Genomic DNA, 19349 nt, shown 5'->3' with positions numbered 1-19349 from the left:
GTCAACTGAACTTTACCAAGTAGTGGATCATTTCGCTAATAATTTTGATGAGATAAATACTGACTTTTTCTAGTGCAGATGGTAACATATTGGCTAACGGACCAAATGCTTTAAAATAGGCATGTCTTGCAATTTTATCTTACTTAGTGTTTTTTTGAGACTGGGTCTCACTACTTTAATGGCTCAGGCTAGACTGAAACTCACTATCTCCTGCCTCAGCCTCCTGAGTGCTAGAATTACAGGCATGCGCCACCATACTAATTTTAGCTTCTGCATATGTCTTTGATTTTTAAACCGGGACTTTTGGTTGGGAATGACAGAGTAGAGCACTATACCTAGAATTCTAAAATTCCCAGTACTGAAGAAAAAAAGTAATAATGTTTTATTTCAATTAAAAGTCTTAAATCTGGGGCTGGGGTAGCTCAGTGGTAGAATACTTCCTAGCAACTGCAAGGAGTTGGATTTGAACCCCAGCACGGATTCCCTCCCCTGCCCCCCGCCCCCGAAAAAGTGCCTGCCTAAATTTGGTATTATGGTGAGTTTACAAATAGTAGCACCCTCCTCCCAACAAAAATAAGAATCACAATATCAACTCTGTGGATATTTTAAAAGTTTATTTCTATTTTAACTAGCCCACAGACCAAACTCTGCACACTGAGTTAATTTCTTTCTAGCACATGGTCTATGGACCCAACTCATAGTAATTTTCTTCCCGTTCCCTTTCAAAAAGTCTGCATCTTTCATCATGATGTACATTTTAAGTTAAAATTGCCAATACAACCCTCAAAATGCAAGTTTATTGAACAAAGCTGAGAAAAGCAATAAACAGACAAAAAATGCATCCATCCAAATAAAAAATTTACGTATTTACAAAGTTCAGTAACTGTTTTGACATGCAGAGGTTATGCACAGGAAAATGGTAGTAGCATTTAGATGTCTTAAAAAGCTGAAAGCAATGAACAGACACACAAAAATATTAAGGTTTAGCTGTAGGTCAATTAATAAACCTAAATAGTCCCCACAGTCACACATTCTAGTTCTAATCCATCTGTTTAGGCACAAGCAAGTTGCCACACTCTTTGTAATGGATCGCACTGACCATTAATGATGTCAAGCTAAAGCAACAGTTTAAATTTCCCTTCATTTACAGAATCACCCATTCCATCTGGAAGTATCCAACATGCCTCAAAGAATAAGAGAACTTCTAAAGCCCACACTTTACTTATTAAAAATGTGAATGGAGGAAAACAAGTAGTGTCTGTGCAACACAGCGCAGTATTTTGTACAGAATATTTTTAAGGCCATGGCAGTCTATAAATTAAAACTGGTATCCATTAAAAGAACTTACTGTTGACTACACACTGAGTGTTCAACACATATGAAAATGCACTGTCTACAAAAGTGCTGCTTAACAACAGAAAGAAAATCACACACAGTGTGAGGCAACACATAAGCAGATGTACCACAGACTTATCTACTACAGCAGTGTATGTGAATAACAATTTACAAGTGAACCAGTATTAATATGTCCCTTTATATATATGGAGATCACTAAACTACAAAACATGTTTAAGTTTTTATACATCTGTATTATAGAAGCAAATAATAAACAGCATCGGTTCCTCAGTCCTCTGTGTGATTGATTATTAAACAACCTGTAGACATTGCGCATGATTACATTAGATAAAGCAGGCAGGTCTAGAGTTGTCACAATAATCAAGACGTCTAATGGCACCGGACAAAAGAGTGCCAAACCTTACTTGGTAAGAGAAAAATAAGAATTTTTATTTGTTTATAACTACCTTTTGTGCTGAAAGTCAACTTTATGACTGGATATAAAAAGTCAAGAGTTATGTGCAGCAGCACTGATTCAATGACTAGAGATAGAACAAACAAGTATTTGAATAAAATCTGACATTGTGAACAGGTTTTATTGTATTGGCTGGAATGCTCTAAATTCATGAAAGCTTGAGAAAATCTTCAATTCCCAACCCCTTAAAAAATTGTTAAAAGGGGGGAAAAAAAAAAGTAATAATCCAGATAGATACAAAACAGCATGCTTTAACTTCTCCCATCTCCCCAACTGCTATCTGCTGATAAGGGATTCTCAGAAAGCAGGTTTATAAAATCCATCAGGGAGGAGCTCTCAGTAAGAACCAACAACGTTGAACTGGTGCTTCTGCTCACTCTTTGCAGACCAGTTTTTAAATTCCTACAGTGTAATTATATTTCACATGCATTTGTGAGATAAAATAAACATTATACTCCCACATGAGTCAGGCTTAAAGGTTTTCTAAATACTGTGTGTGGCACTAGAGACTTCATGCGGTATCATGTCAGTATCAGTATTAGGCTACCGGACTCTATAATGAAATATTACAGACTAAAATTTACTGAAAACCAATATAAAAATCTGGCCCAGAAAGACCAGAATGAACATATCCAATTTTCTTGATTTAAGATGGTCAAAAATCTTTTTTTTTTTTTGAAGGAGATTTAAAAAAGAAGAAAAAACTCTACACACTAAGACAAGTATGTGTGAGAAGCCTTACTGTGTGTGTGCTGACTTTATCATGACAACTCTAGCTGATTCATTATGAAGGATTAGGGATATACATCTTCAGCAGTGCACATGAGAAATAAACTCTGAAAAAGGCAATTTCTTGGGTTTAGGAAGGACCGTATTCTGGGAAGTACTTCAGAGGAACGGACAATAATTCTAGGATTATAGCCAAGAAGGACTGGAAGACTTCATGGATGTCTCAGCTTCTTCTCGATTTTGAGTGTTGAATAAGCCACTGAAGTGTGATATCTAAAAATGGGGGAAAAGTGAAAGTGTTATGTTAAGAAACTAAACATTGAACAAAGTCAATACTTAAAATGCAGCTAATTCAAGGTACACATTGGGTCAGCATCTGTACTCAACTACCTACACTTCAGGAGGATAATACGAGAAATTACCAGACCAAGGGGTCTTCTGATTTTAAAAATTAAATTGTGCAGAGGAAAGCTGATGCCATTTTTTATTCATTGCCTATAAGATCAAGTATTGTGGGCTGGAGGCATGGCTCAAGTAGTAGAGTACCTACCTACCAAGTACAAAGCCCTGAGTTCAAACTCTAGTACCGCCAAGAGACAGACAGACAGAGAGACACCCGGCATTGCGTGCAAATTGCCAGGAATATGAAGATAATGGAGAAACTTCTGTTCCCAAGGAACTTTTAGGTGTAACAGAAAAGACCCAAGTCATCATTTTAGTTGGGAGGGTCTGCAGGGGAGCAGTGGAGTCACCTTGTAGAATGCCAGGTAAAGGAAACTGCAAAAACAAAAAATGAGAAAGGGCAGGAACCGGCAAGGGACTCTGGATGGACAGTAAGTTATAAGATGTAGCTAAAGCACAGAGGGAAGGTATTGTCACTCACTATGAAGGCTATAGCGAGATTCACAACCTTTGACATTTTGGGCTGGATAATTCCTTCCTGTTCCTAGGGGTGAATCTTTCCTGTGCTTTCTAGAATGTTTTAGGGCAACCACAGCTTTAACCACTACATGCTGTTATCATCCCACTCCCACTGTTACAGCCAAAAAATGTCTCCAGATTTTGGCAAATGTTCTCTGGAAAGCAAAACTGTCTTGAATTGAAAACCCCTACAGGGAGCCAGATAACTTTGCATGCCACTCTTGATGCTAAAAAGTTAAGAGAGTTTATTTTCAAGTAAATAGGAAGTTACTGCAGAATTTTAAGCAGAAGTCATATTAGTAAGTTAGCAATGGCAACAGGAGGGCAACTTGGAGGGCTACCAATATGCAGACTGACTACCACAACTGAATAGAAAGGGATAAGGCCTGAAGCCAAACACTGTAGGGATAAAGAAAAGTAAACTGATGAACATAATTAGGCATGGTAGTAGACGCCTGTAATTCCAGCACTCAGGAAGCTGAGTTAAGAGAATCATGAGTTCAAGGCCAACTGGCTTACATAGAATGCTCCTATATGAAAGAAAGAGACAGGAAGGGAGGGAAGGAGGGAGGGACGGAGGAAGGAAGGAAGGAAGGAAGGAAGGAAGGAAGGAAGGAAGGAAGGGAGGGAAGGAGGCAGGGAGGGAGGAAGGAAGGAAGGAAGGAAGGAAGGAAGGAAGGAAGGAAGGAAGGAAGGAAAACGAACAGGAGCTGGAAAGTGAGTATACAATGCAGGCCTGAATGATGTCATGAACCCGCTAAATAAAACTGTGCTGAGGAAAAGAGTTATGAGGACAAAGGATGAAAAATCCAGCTGCAAGCATTACCAAGTTGAAGGGGCAGTGGATGGCACTCTGCAGAGAGATGGAGGCTGGCATGGGATCTTCATACAGGTGGCCGTTAAAGCTATAGTAGTGGAGATCAGCCAAAAAAAGCTGAGAAGAGAAGGCAGCTAAACTGGAGCAATGAGTTACTGCCCTACGTTCATAAAATACACAAGAGAAATCTATCACAAGTAGCACTCTATCCTCCAAGCCTGAAAGATAAATATAAATTCAATCTCCCAGTTTCCCAGCTAACACACATTGAAGAAAACTGCACATAAGCCACACAAACATAAAGAACACCCTAGAGCTGGGATCTGAACAAACACTATTCTGTCATGAAAACAATGACTTAACACAACTGCTCAAACAGGTCTTTTACATCTCGTATTATTGCAGTGTATAATTAGAGGGGGAAAGGTAAACCTGAAGTGAAATGACCAAGTTTTAACATTTAAGAAACTCACTTTAAAAAAAAAAAAAAAACTTCTGTAGACACTGAATAAAAGGTAATAAATATCCCAAAGACAGATGAATCCTCAAGTCCACAAAAAAAAAAAAAAAAAAAAAAAAAGGCAGAAGACACTAAGGTGTATGAGTAATCTTCCATGCAAGAGTCACAGGTAAAAACAATCTTTGCAAGGACCAAGTTCCTATTGTTCTTCATGTGATTTTTATTTTTATTTGAGCAGCCCTGGGGTTTGAGCTCTGGACCTCACACTTTTGAGGAAGGCACACTACCACTTCCACCTCATCCCCAGCCCCTTTTTTCTTTTTCTTTTTTTTTTTTTTTTTTTGCCTTAAGTTATTTTTCAGGTAGTATTTCATGGTTTTGCCTGGGGCCAGCCTCAGACTACCAGATCCTCCTATCTATGGATACCCCTGTAGCTAGGACCACAGGCACGGACCACCACATCTGGTTTATTCTGAGATGGGGTTTCAATAACTTTTTGACTGGACTGGCCTCAAACAGTGATCTTCCTGATCTCCAACTCCTGAGTAGCCAGGATTAGAAGCATGAGCCACCAGTGTGTCCTCCATGTGATTTAAGCACACATTCCTCATGAAATTAAGGTACTTCCTTTGCCATGAAAGGCAAACAGAGCTATCATATACAAAACCACGAGCACTGCAATACTTCTTGAAGCAGTTCAGTAAATTAAAAAATCTGCAGACTGGTAGAGTGGTTCAAATGGTAAGAGCACCTTCCTAGCAAGTGTGAGGCCCTGAGTTCAAACCCCAGTACCAGGAAAAAAAAAAAAGAATCAAAACATGTTATAAAAGCTGAAATCAGAGCCCGCCCTAGGGACCCCTTCCCAGCTCACATGTTCTTTCCCTTAATAAACATCTGTCTATACACTCAAAAAAAAAGCTGAAATCAAAGAAGACTATCGTGGCTTGATAACCCAAGAAGTCTATCCACTTGACTGTTAGTTGGATTTCTGTCTTCAAATTACCAGTCATTCTGATTTGCTTTGAATCTAGTGAGGACTAAATCAATTTCTCCAGGTGCTAGTGGCTCAACTCTATAATCCTAGCTACCTGAGAGACTGAGATCAGGAGGATCAAGGTTCGAGGCCAGCCTGGGCAAACAGTTCTCAAGATTCCATCTCCAAACTAACCAGAACAAAATGGACTGTAGGTGTGGCTAATGTGGTAGCATACCTGCTTTGCAAGCATGAAACCTTGAGTTTAAACCCCAGACCCAACTAGAAGAAAAAAAAAATTAATTTCTTTAGACATGCAAACACTTTAAGTGAATCAAGAGCTCTAAAATTATAAGCTTGGTGATTATTAAGCCAAGGCAAACTGTGAAGATCGGCCTCAAATAGCAAAAGACATTCTCACCACCTTTGCTGCATTTCCTACATAAATGAGCTACATAAAAGAGGTTTTTTGGTTTTGTTTTTTAAGGAAAGTACCCAGCTAGCTTGTGACAGTGATTAAAAAAAAAAAAAAAGATATCCTCCCCCCTTCAAAAGCTTCTTTTCAATTTTAGGAAATAACAGAATGTGTAAGGGAGTAATGGAGTCATTGAATGGTACAATGTACCGAAACTACAGTTAGTGTAGGTTTCTCAGTCTACTACTAGTGATATTTCATGCTGGCTAATCCTTTAGTGTGTGGACTGCAGGGTGTTTAGCAACATCTCTAGTCACTGGAGATGTCTCCTCAACGCCAGTCTCCTCGTTATGAGGAGACAACGCACTCAACACAGTGGAAAGAAAAATGACTCTAGACACTGCCTCTGAAAACACTGATGTAGAAGTAAGCTCTCTCATGGGAGAGAGGGAATGCATACATTAAAATTTAACAAGAGATTCTCCCACTCGCATGTAAAAAACTTTAAAGACCAATTAACCATAAATACTTTTTAGAGTCTGTTCTCAACTGAATGCTCCTAGTACCCTAGAGTCACTTACTCTCTCCACTTAACAGAGGAAATTTTGTGTCCATCATGGCTTACACTGCCTTTACATGGTCTTTAAAGGAACCCCAGAATCTGCCACAACAACTTTGAACATTCTGAGCTCTTTGGAACATGTTTGGAGGTGAGATGGAGGATACACTGCAATTAACTTGAAAACCAGTTGTGAATGATGAGAACTGAAACATACTGAATAGAGGATAAAAAAATATCAGTTCCTTACTAAATATACTACTTTGATATTACTTATTACACTTATTCTAATGTACTTATTTATTAAATACTACCTCACTAAATTAGTTAAGAGACTGAAGTTGAGCTATCAAGTACATATCTATAGGACTGGAGGTGTGGCTCAAGTGGAAGAGACTCTGCCTGGCAAGCACAAAGCCCTAAGTTCAAACCCCAGCATGAAAAAAAAGAAAAAAATTAAAGTATATATGTATATATGTATGATTTTTAAGGACACTGTGCTAAATTGAATAATGTCCTCCTAAAAATTCATGTCCACCCACAATCTCAGAGTGTGACTTTATTTGTACAGAAGACCTCTGCAAAAGGAATCAGCTAAAATAAAATCATGCTGTAAGATCAGGGTGGGGCCTAAACCAAGACAATACACCCACACAGAGGAAAAGGCCATGTGAGAGTGGAGCGGTACACCTATAGGCAAGAAATGGCCACGAATGCTGGCACGCAGCCCAAGCTTTCCAGAAAGAGGCAAGGATGGATCTTCCCCCAGTGCATGACCCCATCTCTCCTTGATTAAGCCTTCTAGCCTTGTGAGCATGAGAGAGTAAGTTTCTGTTTTAAACCACATAGGTTGTAGTACTTTGTTAAGGCGGTTCTAGGAAATAAACACAATATTAAGTGGATAAAGTCTATTTTTGGCTTACACTTCCAATAGTGATGACATACTGCAGTAATATACTGAGTCCATAAATGAAGTTGTTCTAGTACCTGTATAACACTTTCTGCAAACTCTTATTTCAAAAACATCATTTTGTTTCAGTTGGATACTAGCTCTACAAAAAATTAAAACAATAAATTGGCATCACAAATGTTTAACCTCACGGCATTATTTCTTCAAGTTGCACAGAGAAGATTTAGGATGTTGTATCTGTTGCCAAAAGGTATAATGTCTATGCTTTTTCCTCAGGCAAAAGCAATGGTGCTCTTTAAAGAAAGTCATTTAAACAGAAACGGGGATAATAAACAGTAAGAAGCATTACAGATTCCTCCCAAAGATATCCATTTCTTCCAAAAATACCGGTTATTTCTTACCTATATTATCCTTTTCTTTGCAAGAAATTGAATAGCAGCAAATTTCTCTATCCTGAATAGCAGACAGATTCCTGTAAAAATCAGAATTAATCAAATAAGTCTGTGCTTAGAACAGCTGTTATACTCATCACTCTGTTCAATTTTACTTATTTTCATTACTATGCTGAAGAAATTATTTTGCTACTACTAAAATTTTAGGGTCTTGCTTCTCTGGTAGGTCAGGTTTATCTACCTAAAACACGATTATGATAATTACTGAATAATGTAACAATGCTAAACAAAATAGTAAGCAAAACAGTGTAATTTGGAATCAAAATTTTAAAACAACATTTTCATTATCTTAGGACATACATTTTTTCAATTAGCTGTTTCTCATCCAAGGCATTTGGAAGATCTCTCTTGTTTCCAAGAACTAGTACCTTTAAACAGAAAAAAGGTTAAAGGTAAACTTTTATGTATAAAACCTGTCACAGAAGCATATCATTATGGTATCTGAAGATGTTAACACTGGTTTGAGTTAACACATACCTCAATCTGAAAGCATTATTTGTGTAACCGGTGGTCTATCTCATTCATTTAATATATACTGGCATTCACTTAACGTCTACCATGAAGATGCTCCACATTCAGTATGTGTACAACTTTTACTTAAAATAAATAAATAAACAAACAAAATAAAAAACTCTAAGTCTTGGGCTAAGGCTGTAGCTCAGTGGTAGAACACATACCCATCTGGGTTTAATCCCTAGCACTAAAGGAAAAAATTCTAAGTCTTTGTTGTGGGTTCTGCTATTTCTTAATAAATCATAAGCAAAACAAGAATACAACTTAACAACCAAAGATGGAGAAACCATTTTTTATCTGTCAACCAGTAAATGTGTGAACATGTACAAAAAGGTTTCTAAAGTTCAGAATCCAGGGACTGGGAGTGCAGCTCAGTGACAAGTGCATGTACTAGCATGCCGGAGGCTCTGGGTTTAATCCTAAGCACCAAAAAATGAACAAATAAAATAAGCTGGGTATGGTGGTACATGACTGTAATCCCAACACTCAGCAGGCTGAAGGAGGAAGACAGTGAGTTTGAGGCCAACCTGGGCCATACAGTGAAAGCCAGACTCAAAAATTAAATAAATACAGTAAAATTCAGAATCCATCATATAAACCACCTTTTTTTTTTGCTTTGTCTTTTGTTTCTGTTTGAGGTTCAAGCTGACCTTGAACTCTTGATCCTCCTGTCTTAATCTCCCTACACATGGGTGCCACCATGCCCAGCTTTAGAATATCATTTTTAAATATTCCAAGAAAATGGATAAATGTGGATGGACATCAGGATGAATATAGTAATCATATGCTCTGCAAGTAAATGTTATTATCTGAGTGTTAAATATTCTTTCAAAAGAGAGCTAAGAAGGCCTTCTCAATCACCACTGCCTTTACCAGATATAATATCCTTTTCTCCTCTACCGAAAACAGAGAGTATGAGTATATAAACTTACTTGATAGCATCCACATTTCAAGTCAGAATCTTTCTCTTCATCCACCCCAACAAAGTACACACCACACCCTTGCACACTTAATACTTCCCTGGGCCCCAGTTCCAGACATTTTGAACAATATCCTCATAGGCTTAGACTCTTAGTTCAATTGTACACAAAGGACAAGGAAGCAAGGGCAGAGGGACAGTCAGACATGGGTGCTGAAAAGTTTTAGGGGAATGTTAAATTTGGTTGCATGTCTTCCCTTCCCTAATCTTAACCCTCACCACGCAGTTAATGAAGTTACTCCAGGTTCTCAAGCTGCACCTTGTTCAGTTTCTAATCATATACCATGAATAATTGTGATCATGATTGCCTGGCATCTTTTCCACACCTTATGTTCCTTCCTCTCAATAAAGTTACTTACTTCCATAGATAATTGATTTCTTTCCCAGCTTTCCTTTCAGCTTCAGCATGGGCACATAATCTAGAATCAACTGATACTTTAAATACAGATTCAGTGATGCAAGAAAGCAAGGAGGGCAAACCCACTGCAATGTTGGAAGAGCATCAACTCAAACACCTCCAATGATAGCAACATTGCCCACTGTTCAGAAACTTCAACTTGTCACTAGATTTATTTTATGGTATGAATTTGGATGTGAGCCTGGCAGCTTACCTTCCCTGTTACAGCTTATTTTCTGACTCTGCTTATGTGCAGTCTTCCCATAGACTTTGTGAGCAACCCAATCTCCTTCCAATAAATCCATTCTAGTTAAATTCACTTTCTTTTTTAATTTATTGCTAGTTTTTTAAGGTACAATTGAAAGCAGGCAAGCACTATAAATGCTAAGCAAGCACTCTATCACTGGACCACACTTGCAGTTCCCTTAAGTCAGTTCTCTATTATTTGCAACTAAGAACCTTTATGATGACCAAGATAAAAATACAGAACTAATATTTAATACAGAAGGAACAAGCTTTGAACCAGGCAGACAGAGATTCAAACCTGGCACCACAAACCTCAAAATGTTGTAAGGATTAACCAAAGTAATACATTTCAAGTCTCTGACCTTCATGAGCTTGTGATGAGGCTAAAACCTGGTACTTTCCCAGCATTCCTTAGCTCAACTAAAGGTACCACCCTCCATCTAATTACAAGAGTAAGGATCTAGGAATTATCTTTATACTATTCCTTCTAATCTATTACCAAATCTAATGGCTATGCTATTAAGTATCTCTCCTCCTCGCCATCTTATCTACCATGCCACCCTAATTCAAGGTTCTACTATCAAAAAAGCTTCCTATAACCACCCTCCTCAGAGACACTTGTTGACCACTTTCTTTTTGTTGAGACAGGGTCTCACTAGGTACCCCAGACTGTCCTTGATGTTCCTGCTTCTGATTCCTGAGTTCTAGAATTACAAGAATATACCACCATACCTGGTCTTCAGTTCATTCTTAAACTGTAATCAGAGTGGTATATTCAAATTATAAACCGCATCATTTAGAACACTTTCATGGTTTCTCACATAGTCCTGCCCAGTGCGGCCTCTAGTGTCCTAACTGCAGCATGGCATGACACACACTGCTCTACCCTCCCTACTCTGTTCAGCTCTCGAGAGCCTAGGGAGCCTGCTTCCTACCAAAGGGCCTTTGCCAGGAACTCTTCCCTTCCTATCCTCCCATTCTTCAAATTCCTATACACCCTTCAGATCTCAGTGCACACACCACTTTCTCAGAGAGTACTTCCTTCTTCCCCTCAAACTGGATCCTATCTCCCTTTTAACTTACAACTCTCAAAGTCCTTCGTATCTGCCATTATTCCAGCATTCGCAGAGCATCCACCTTTTCCACTAACTGTAAGATCCACCATGCATGCAGTATGTTTCTAATGACTTCTGTATTACCATGTCCTTCTACAAAATAGTTTAGTAGATGCCTGATGAAGGCATTCATAAACAGCCCAGTAGCATACTGCCCAGAATAAGACACTTACTAACTTCAGACATAATATGCAGTCAGTCCTCCATAGCCCCAGGTGCCACATCCAGGGAATCAACCAACCACACACCAAAAATATTTGGAAAAAAGTTCCAACCGTACTGAACACGTATAGACGTTTGTTTCTTGTCATTCCCTAAATAATACAATCTAACAATTATTTACACAGCCCTGACATTTTATTAGGTATTATAAGTAGTCAAGACATTATTTCAAGGAAATATGAGGATGAACATGGGTTATATGTCAATGCTATGCCATTTTACACAAAGGACTTGAGGAGCTGGGCGCAGTGATTTGTTCCTATAATCCCAAAGCTCTAGAGACCACTGTGGGAAGATAGAAAGTTTGAAGCCAGCCTGGGTTTCATAGTGAGATGCAGTCTCAAACCAATAATCAAACAAGAACTAGAGGGCTAGAGATTCAGCTCAATGGCAGAGCGTTTGCTGAGCATGCACAAGGCCCTGGGTTCCATCCCAGCACCCCAAAAACAAGTAAGTAAGTAAGTAAGTAAAGACATGTTGGACACACATGAGAAAATTTATTAATGGCTCTTTACATGGATTCCAGGTTAAAGAGGGGTACTTGAGAACCCTCAGACTTTTGTATGGTAGAGATCCTGGAACCAATCTCCACGGATAGTAAGAGGTGATTACTATCGTTCAACTATGAGTATAAAACAACAAATAGCCCACACTTACTGGAATTCCTTGTAACTGCGGTTTATCTAGAAGATTATGTAGTTCATTTCGAGAAGGTTCTATCTTTTCACGATCTGCAGCATCTATCATGTAACTTGAAAAGAAAAATGAAGTGATTTCAACATACCTTCTCCATATGTCTTGATGGTGATGACTAGAATTATTGATTTTTAATTTTCTTTGGATTTATGTTACTGACATTCTTAATAAGTTAAGTCCTAGGTAAAGAAGAGCTTAACATACATAAATACTTTTAACCAGACTGCTCAGACACAAGTACATGCTTAGTAAAACATTTATGTCCTGTAGCTCTTACCTGCGTGAACAAAAAACACAAGGAAGCCTCTTTTTCTGACTAATTTTTAAAATCCTCATGTTGATGGAATTAAAGATTTTATTGCCTCAGATGCAGATTCAATCTTTCAGAGCATCAAAACAAAAAAGAACTTACACAATGGCATTGACTCCTCTGCAGTACCGTTCCCACATGCTCCGGAATCGGGGCTGTCCTCCAATGTCCCAGATCTTTAAAGCAGACGAGACAACTCTTAACAAGGCAATTCGAATAACTCACTGAGTGAAGAAGCTGAGTGAGATCACACAAATATGTTCAATTTTACAGTGGTATAGCCAAAGTTCCTAGAAACTTGAGCTGAAGGCCATGTGTAATATGCTTATATTAGATTTAAAATTCTGCTTAAGCAAAGATGTAGTGTATGTTGCCTGTTCATCAATACATTTCTAATACTGAATATATACTTCACCAAGGTAACAATTTTAAAATCTACAGAATGATGCATCATCCAGAATTAAATGCCAAGACCAAAACCAACAGGTGAGAATCTATTAAAGTTTGGTTGTCTCACATGGTCCACATTTATACTGTCATTTAAAACTGTCCTGTAAATAACATAGCCCACATGCCCAACTGGGCGTTTTCCATGACTTCATTATTCAGCCTACTGTGTAGGGCAACATGCTAACCACAGGGCTACATAAAACTCCTAAGTCATGGTACTTACTCCCAGGGTTTTCCAACTTAGGCATAGACACTGGTAAAACACATATACACAACTAAATTAGGAGCATCATTAGAAGAATCACAGAGACAGTTTAGTGAACAGACTGTGTGAACCACAAAAATTGGGCAAAATGGTTATTGTGGTACAGGCCATAAAAGTAAACTCTCATGAATTACTGAACTAAAACAGCAATGACAGAAAAAAGCAAAAGTATTTTCCCTAACAAACAGTCCAACAGTCCAGTGTTTAAAGCTGTCAAGCTCATCTAAAAAGAAAATTGTATTCACAGGCTGAGGATGTAACCTGATCGGGGTAGAGTACATGCCCAGCAAGTACGTGGCCCTGGGTTTGATTCCCAGCACTGTGAAAAATAAATTTAAAAAAGGAAACAAAACAAAAAAGTAGAAAATTATGTTAAACCTTCAATTTTAGGCTTAACAATAAAGGAAAGGCAAGCTGTTTTACAGTTTGCTACCTCAACTATACTAAACTTCCATGGATTAAGTAATTGTTACCTTCCAACATAAAATAGTCATGAAATAATGTAGTATGACAATCCAAACACTATCTATATCCCAAATGCTACTTATGCAAACATATATACTATGTTTTGTTTCTTTCTTTTTCTTGGCACTTAACATTTCCTCTCTTACTCATTCTGATCTACTAGACAACTGAAAATACTTGATTTACATTCTTTCAGAACAAGCTCATTCAGGACTGCAAATACTCAAAACCAGAGAAACAAACAAAAAATTTCTGCTAGCAATTTAATTCAAGCATGGCAAGAAGGTGACGTACCTTTATTGTGACGTTACCTTTAGTTACTTTCCTCATGTTGAAGCCCACTGTAGGTATCATGTCTTCACTGAACTGACCTGACTAAACAAAATAAGACACCTAAAGTTAGATTGATCAATATTTATAGAGACCCCAAGTTCAATCCCTAGTACGACCAAAAAATATTTATATGGAGCAATAAACACTGTTTAACCTTCTAGCATCAACATTACGTTTGTACCCATTTGAATCTACTTTAAGAAAATTTTCCTGATAGCCTTAATTCTTCAAGAAGTGCATTATTTTACTCAAGGAAAAAAAAAAAAAGACTTCCCATTTTAAAAAGGACATTTTGAAACTCTTGTAGTTTTTTACAGATTTCCTTAAGTTTAAAAAGGGAAGCCAGGGGTGGTGGAGCACACCTGTAAGCTAAGCAGTCTGGAGACTGGGGCAGGAGGATCTCAAGTATGAGGTCAGCCTGGGTTACACACCACAACCCTGTCTCAAAATAAAAGGAACTATCTGAGCAGACATGGTGGCTCACACCTGCAATACCAGCTAACTGGGAGGAAGCGATCAGGAGGATCTTGGTTCAAGGTCAGCCCAGGGAAAAAGTTAGAGACCCCATATCTCAACAAAACAAAACAGATGTGCATCATCACATCTGTCATACCAGCTACAAGGGAGACACAGATGGGAGGATCATGGTCTGAGGCCAGCCCCAGGCAAAAAAGTAAGACCCTATCAGAAAAATAACCCAAAACAAAAAGGGCTGGGTATATCTCAAGTGGTAGAGTATTTGTCTAGCAAATGCAATGTCCTGAGTTCAAACCTCAATACTGCCAAAAAAACAAAAAACAAAAATTTATAAATTCTCCCACCTGTATAAACATTTTTATACACAAAGGAGAAAAAAATCAGAAATTTCAGTTTTCTATTTTCTGCATTTATTTTGTCAAAAAATGTTAAAACTCACTGCCAAATAGTTTTTGAGTTTCTTTTAATACAGCTTATAAAATATTGTCAGTTCTTCCTTTTACGTAATCAATTTGATTCTCTTTTTGGTTTCTAACTTCAATATCTTAGACTAAAATTAAATATTTTGGAATAGTATGTTATGAATTTTTCACATTTAAAGCACTCAGCCATCTGGAATTTGATTATATGCATTAAGAAAGCTTCTATTTCCAAATGGATAACTAATAGTCATCCACCACTAATTAAAAACTCTACCCTTTCCCAACTAATTAGAAGTTATATGCTAAATAAAATATATAGAAAGTCTATATCTGGGTCCTCAATTTTTTCCATTAGTCTGTTCATTCCTGAATAAACACTAGGTCTGTTATTACATCTTGTACTAGGTACTATTTTATACAGCAGATCAAGGATTTGGAACAGCTAGGTATGGTGGCACATGCTTGTAATCCCAGCACGTGGAAAGCAGAAGCAGGAAGATCATGAGTTCTGGGCCAGCCTAGGCTACATAGTGAGGCTTGTCTCAAAAACCAATGGCTGGGAATGTAGCTCTGCAGTAGAAAGCTTGCCTAGCATGTGCAGATGCACAGGGTTTTAATGCCCAGGAATGCTAAAAAAGAAAAGAAGTTGGAATGTTTTCAAATTGTCTAGATTCATCTCCTACATTTCAAATAAGCTTTAGAAATCACTTTGGAGCTAGGCTTGGTTATGCTGAGTAGAATTATACTGTGTTAGTTTGAGAAGAACTACCTTTTATCAGGTCTTAGTATTTAACCACTATCAAATCTCTCCACCCAGGCTCATGGTTTGCCCACTCAATTATTTCAATCTTTCATTAAAAGTACTGTAATAATCCTAAGTCTTATACATTTTGCTCCATGTTCTATTACTGCTATTATAAAGTACATCTTACCAAGTCAGAGTTAATATGGATTTTATGCATTTATATTCTGGCCACTTTATTAAATATTATTTCTCAGTTCACTTGACTAACATTTTAGGTAAGCAGCCTAGAATAAACAACTTTTTCAACAATGGACTGGTTAAACAAATACGACTTTTTATTTTCAAGGCCCTAACACTGGCTGATTGTTTGCTGTGACCTTCTGCTAGCCACACATGCATTCCCACCCCCATGGACATCCCCCTTTCTCCCATCAACATGCTAGCCTGTTGTTAACAAAATATTTTCTTCTCCCATCAGTCTGTCTCTCCTTACTGGCTTTTTCAGGCAGCAGCAGACTGGGAACTTATGCAGCTACAAAGTTACCTAGTCCCAGGTATTTCATTACAGTAACTAATACAACATATGATTCTGCAACTATGCTTCTGGGTACATACCCAAACTAATTGAAAGCAGTAACTCAAAGAGACTTTGTAAACCCATGTTCATAATAGCATTATTCACAATAGCCAAAAGGTAGAAAAACCCTAAACAGATATAAGCAGATAAATAAGCAAAATATGATATATACATATAATGGAATAGTATTGTTACAGAGATCTTACCTCAAAAAGGGGAGGGAGTCAGGTGCAGGGCCTGATTCAAGTACTGGAGTGCCTGTGCAAGGCCCTGGATTTAATCCCCAGCACCACAAAAATAATTTTAGCAGGGTGCTGCTAGTTCACGCCTGTAACCCTAGCTACTTAGGAGGCTTAGATCAGGAGGATCACAGTTTTAGGCCAGCCCAGGCAAGTATTTCACGAGACGCCATCTCCAAAGTAACCAGAGCAAAATGGACTAGTAGTGTGGCTCCTGTTCTGTGTGTCTGCTTTGTGAGCAAGAGGCCCTAAATTCAAGCCCCAGGCCTACCCGCCAAAATTAATTAATTAGTTAATTAATTAACTAAAACACTAGATAAATACTATACAATTACACTTTTATGAGGTACCTAAAGGTAGTCAAATTCATAGACACAGAAAGTAAAATGATGGGGGTTAGGGGTATAGCTTAGTGGTACAGCACATGCTTTGCATGTGTGAATACCTAGGTTCAATTTCCAGTCACTGGGGAGGCAGAGGTAGGAGGATCGCAGCACCGGCAAAGTTAGCATGAGTTCTTATCTGAAAAACAAACTAAAAGCAAAAGAACTGGTAGTGTGGCTCAACTGGTAGAGGACCAAGAGGCACAGAAAGCTTTTTTTTGTGTGTGGGACCAAGGTTTGAACTCAGGGCTTCACATGTGCAAAGCAGGTGCTCTACCCCTTGAGCCACTCCGCCAAATTTTTGAGATAGGGTCTCTCAAACTATTTGCCCAAGATGGCTTTGAACAGCAATCCTCCTGATCTCTGCCTCCCAAGCAAGTAGCTAGGATTACAGGCATGAACCACTGGCATAGGGCTTATTTAATGCTTATAACAAACAAAATGAGTTGCACTGTCCTTATTTTTCCAGATGAAAAAACAAGGCAAAGCCAAATTAAGTTATTTGTCCAAAGTCACATTATTAAGATCTAGATGGTTACAGGCTAATCTTTTGAAGTACCAGAACAGTAACTTGGGGGGAAGGACACAGAAATCAAACTTTGCTTTCATCACTGCCTTCTTATTTAAATAGCATATGGAGCATAAACTGGCTTTCACTTAGAAACACAGCAGTGACTCCACAGGACACTCACTGTGATTTTGTGAAGGGGGATGGAGCTGTAGTTTCCAGGGCATCTTATTACTAGTTATGCTACTTAGGAGTCACTAAAAATCATGTGACCAGCTTTGCAACTTTTGCTTCCTTTTCTAGAAGAGGGAATTGAAGAGTACCTCCAAGTCACTTACAGCTTTAACATTTCTGTATTATGTTTTATTCATATTCCTTTCATTTCAAATACAGTTGAGTGTCTACAAGCTGGCTTTTCCCCTCCAAATTCATTAGTATACCAAAGAAGCAGACCATGTTCCAAAAAGTTCTACCATTATCAACTCTACCATTGTAGAACTTACCACTAGAGATCTCAGAAATGAGGCAGATAGAAAAGAGTAAAAGAATTTAAAGAGAGGACGCATAGTACAAGTTAGCATCAAAAAAGTCCTAAGACATGAGGAAGTGAACTTTTATTACTGGAAAGAAACCTCACTACACTCTCAAGACAATAATGGAGGAGGCAGGGAGTCTTTGTAAATATTTTCATGTACTTTTGACTGCTGGTAAAATGTGAGATCTGACACTGCTAATAACAACATCTCTGTGCTTTTAAAGTAAGGTAATTCTAAATGGATCTTTTTTTATTCTTTGGTTAAGACTGAGGTTTGAACTCAGGACTTTGCACTTGCAAAGCATGTGCTCTACCACTTGAGCCACAACTTCAGTCCACTTTTGCTCTGATTATTTTAGAGATGGGAGGGTGGGGGTCTTGTGAATTATTTGCCCAGGCTGGCCTCAAACCACAATCCTCCCAATCTCAGTCCCCCAATAGCGAGGATTACACTAGTCTTAGCATGTATTACATCTGACAGTTGTTCTTTTACATAGACAAAGCATGCTGTTAACAACAACATCCAGAAAGAACTTTCTCTTTGGTTGACCCATCCATCTACAGTAGCAATCTAATATGACAAAATAAACTTGAAAAACAAGTGGAAAAATACCTTCTCTGACAAGCAGCTCAGTTTCTTCTCTAAGAATTTGAGGCACTGGTTATCAAACTGCTTTGTAAAGACAGAATGAAACTGAGGAACACCACAAAAGTCTCATATTAAATTTCTCTTGGCCAGAAAAAAAAACTACTTTTCACACAGTAAATAGGATGGTCTTTTTATGCTCTTAAGCTAAACACACATTGCCAAAATTCATACACTTGACAAGTGAGAACATGTGGCCAATAAAAAAGTAAATTTGTTATTTTTCTTTCAAAATTTTAATTCAAACATGAAATGCTGTAATTACAATACACTTTTTTTTAATTTTGTAGTATTATTATGCGTTATCATTTTCCTAGTAAGTGGACTTATTGGCAAGAGCCTCTTACATTTCAATTTGCATTAGTAAGAAAAAGAACATCGGGACTGGGAATATACTTGGTGGTAGAACACTTGCTTAGTGTGCAACAGGCTTGTGAAAGAAAGAAAAGAGAAAAGAAAAGGACAGAGAGGAAAGAAAAAGAGAAAAGTAAGAAAAAAGAGTGACAACCAATTTTTTGCTGAAGAAGTTCTGAATGGGAACTTTTGAGTATAGCAGAATATTTTCAAGGTCTTTAAGGTATAAACCACTGCAGGGAATGGTGCAGCATACCTGTAATCCCAGCACTCAGGAGACAGAGGCGGGAGGATTGCGAATTCAAGGCCAGCCTGAATTACAAAAGTGAGTTGCAGGACAGCTTGGGATACACAGTGAGACCTTTTCTCAAAAAAAAAAAAAAAAAAAAAGTGTATTTCCACAAACCACTCCTTAGTTGCAAGAGG

The 19349-nt window shown here is 38.0% G+C and overlaps 1 protein-coding gene across 2 annotated transcripts in view; it reads right to left on the bottom strand.

Moving 5' to 3' along the window:
* Positions 1–597: 597 nt before the first annotated feature.
* Arl8b (ARF like GTPase 8B) overlaps positions 598–19349 on the bottom strand; it is a 42612-nt gene continuing 23860 nt past the window's right edge. The window contains exons 2-8 of one of the 2 annotated variants that reach the window (XM_074044287.1): positions 13999–14079; positions 12627–12700; positions 12176–12269; positions 8347–8414; positions 7996–8066; positions 4287–4365; positions 598–2812 (exon numbers count right to left, since the gene is read on the bottom strand). In XM_074044287.1, the coding sequence (XP_073900388.1) occupies position 2812; positions 4287–4365; positions 7996–8066; positions 8347–8414; positions 12176–12269; positions 12627–12700; positions 13999–14079 (468 nt within the window). In that variant the 3' untranslated portion in view covers positions 598–2811. The remainder of the gene's footprint in view (positions 2813–4286; positions 4366–7995; positions 8067–8346; positions 8415–12175; positions 12270–12626; positions 12701–13998; positions 14080–19349) is intronic. The other variant, XM_020184078.2, reaches the window with a different exon arrangement.

This window comes from Castor canadensis, chromosome 10 (assembly GCF_047511655.1).
Source record: "Castor canadensis chromosome 10, mCasCan1.hap1v2, whole genome shotgun sequence".
In the NCBI taxonomy this organism is placed as follows: domain Eukaryota; kingdom Metazoa; phylum Chordata; class Mammalia; order Rodentia; family Castoridae; genus Castor; species Castor canadensis.
Note: the sequence above shows the minus strand (reverse complement) of the source record. Positions and strands in the feature narration are given on the sequence as shown.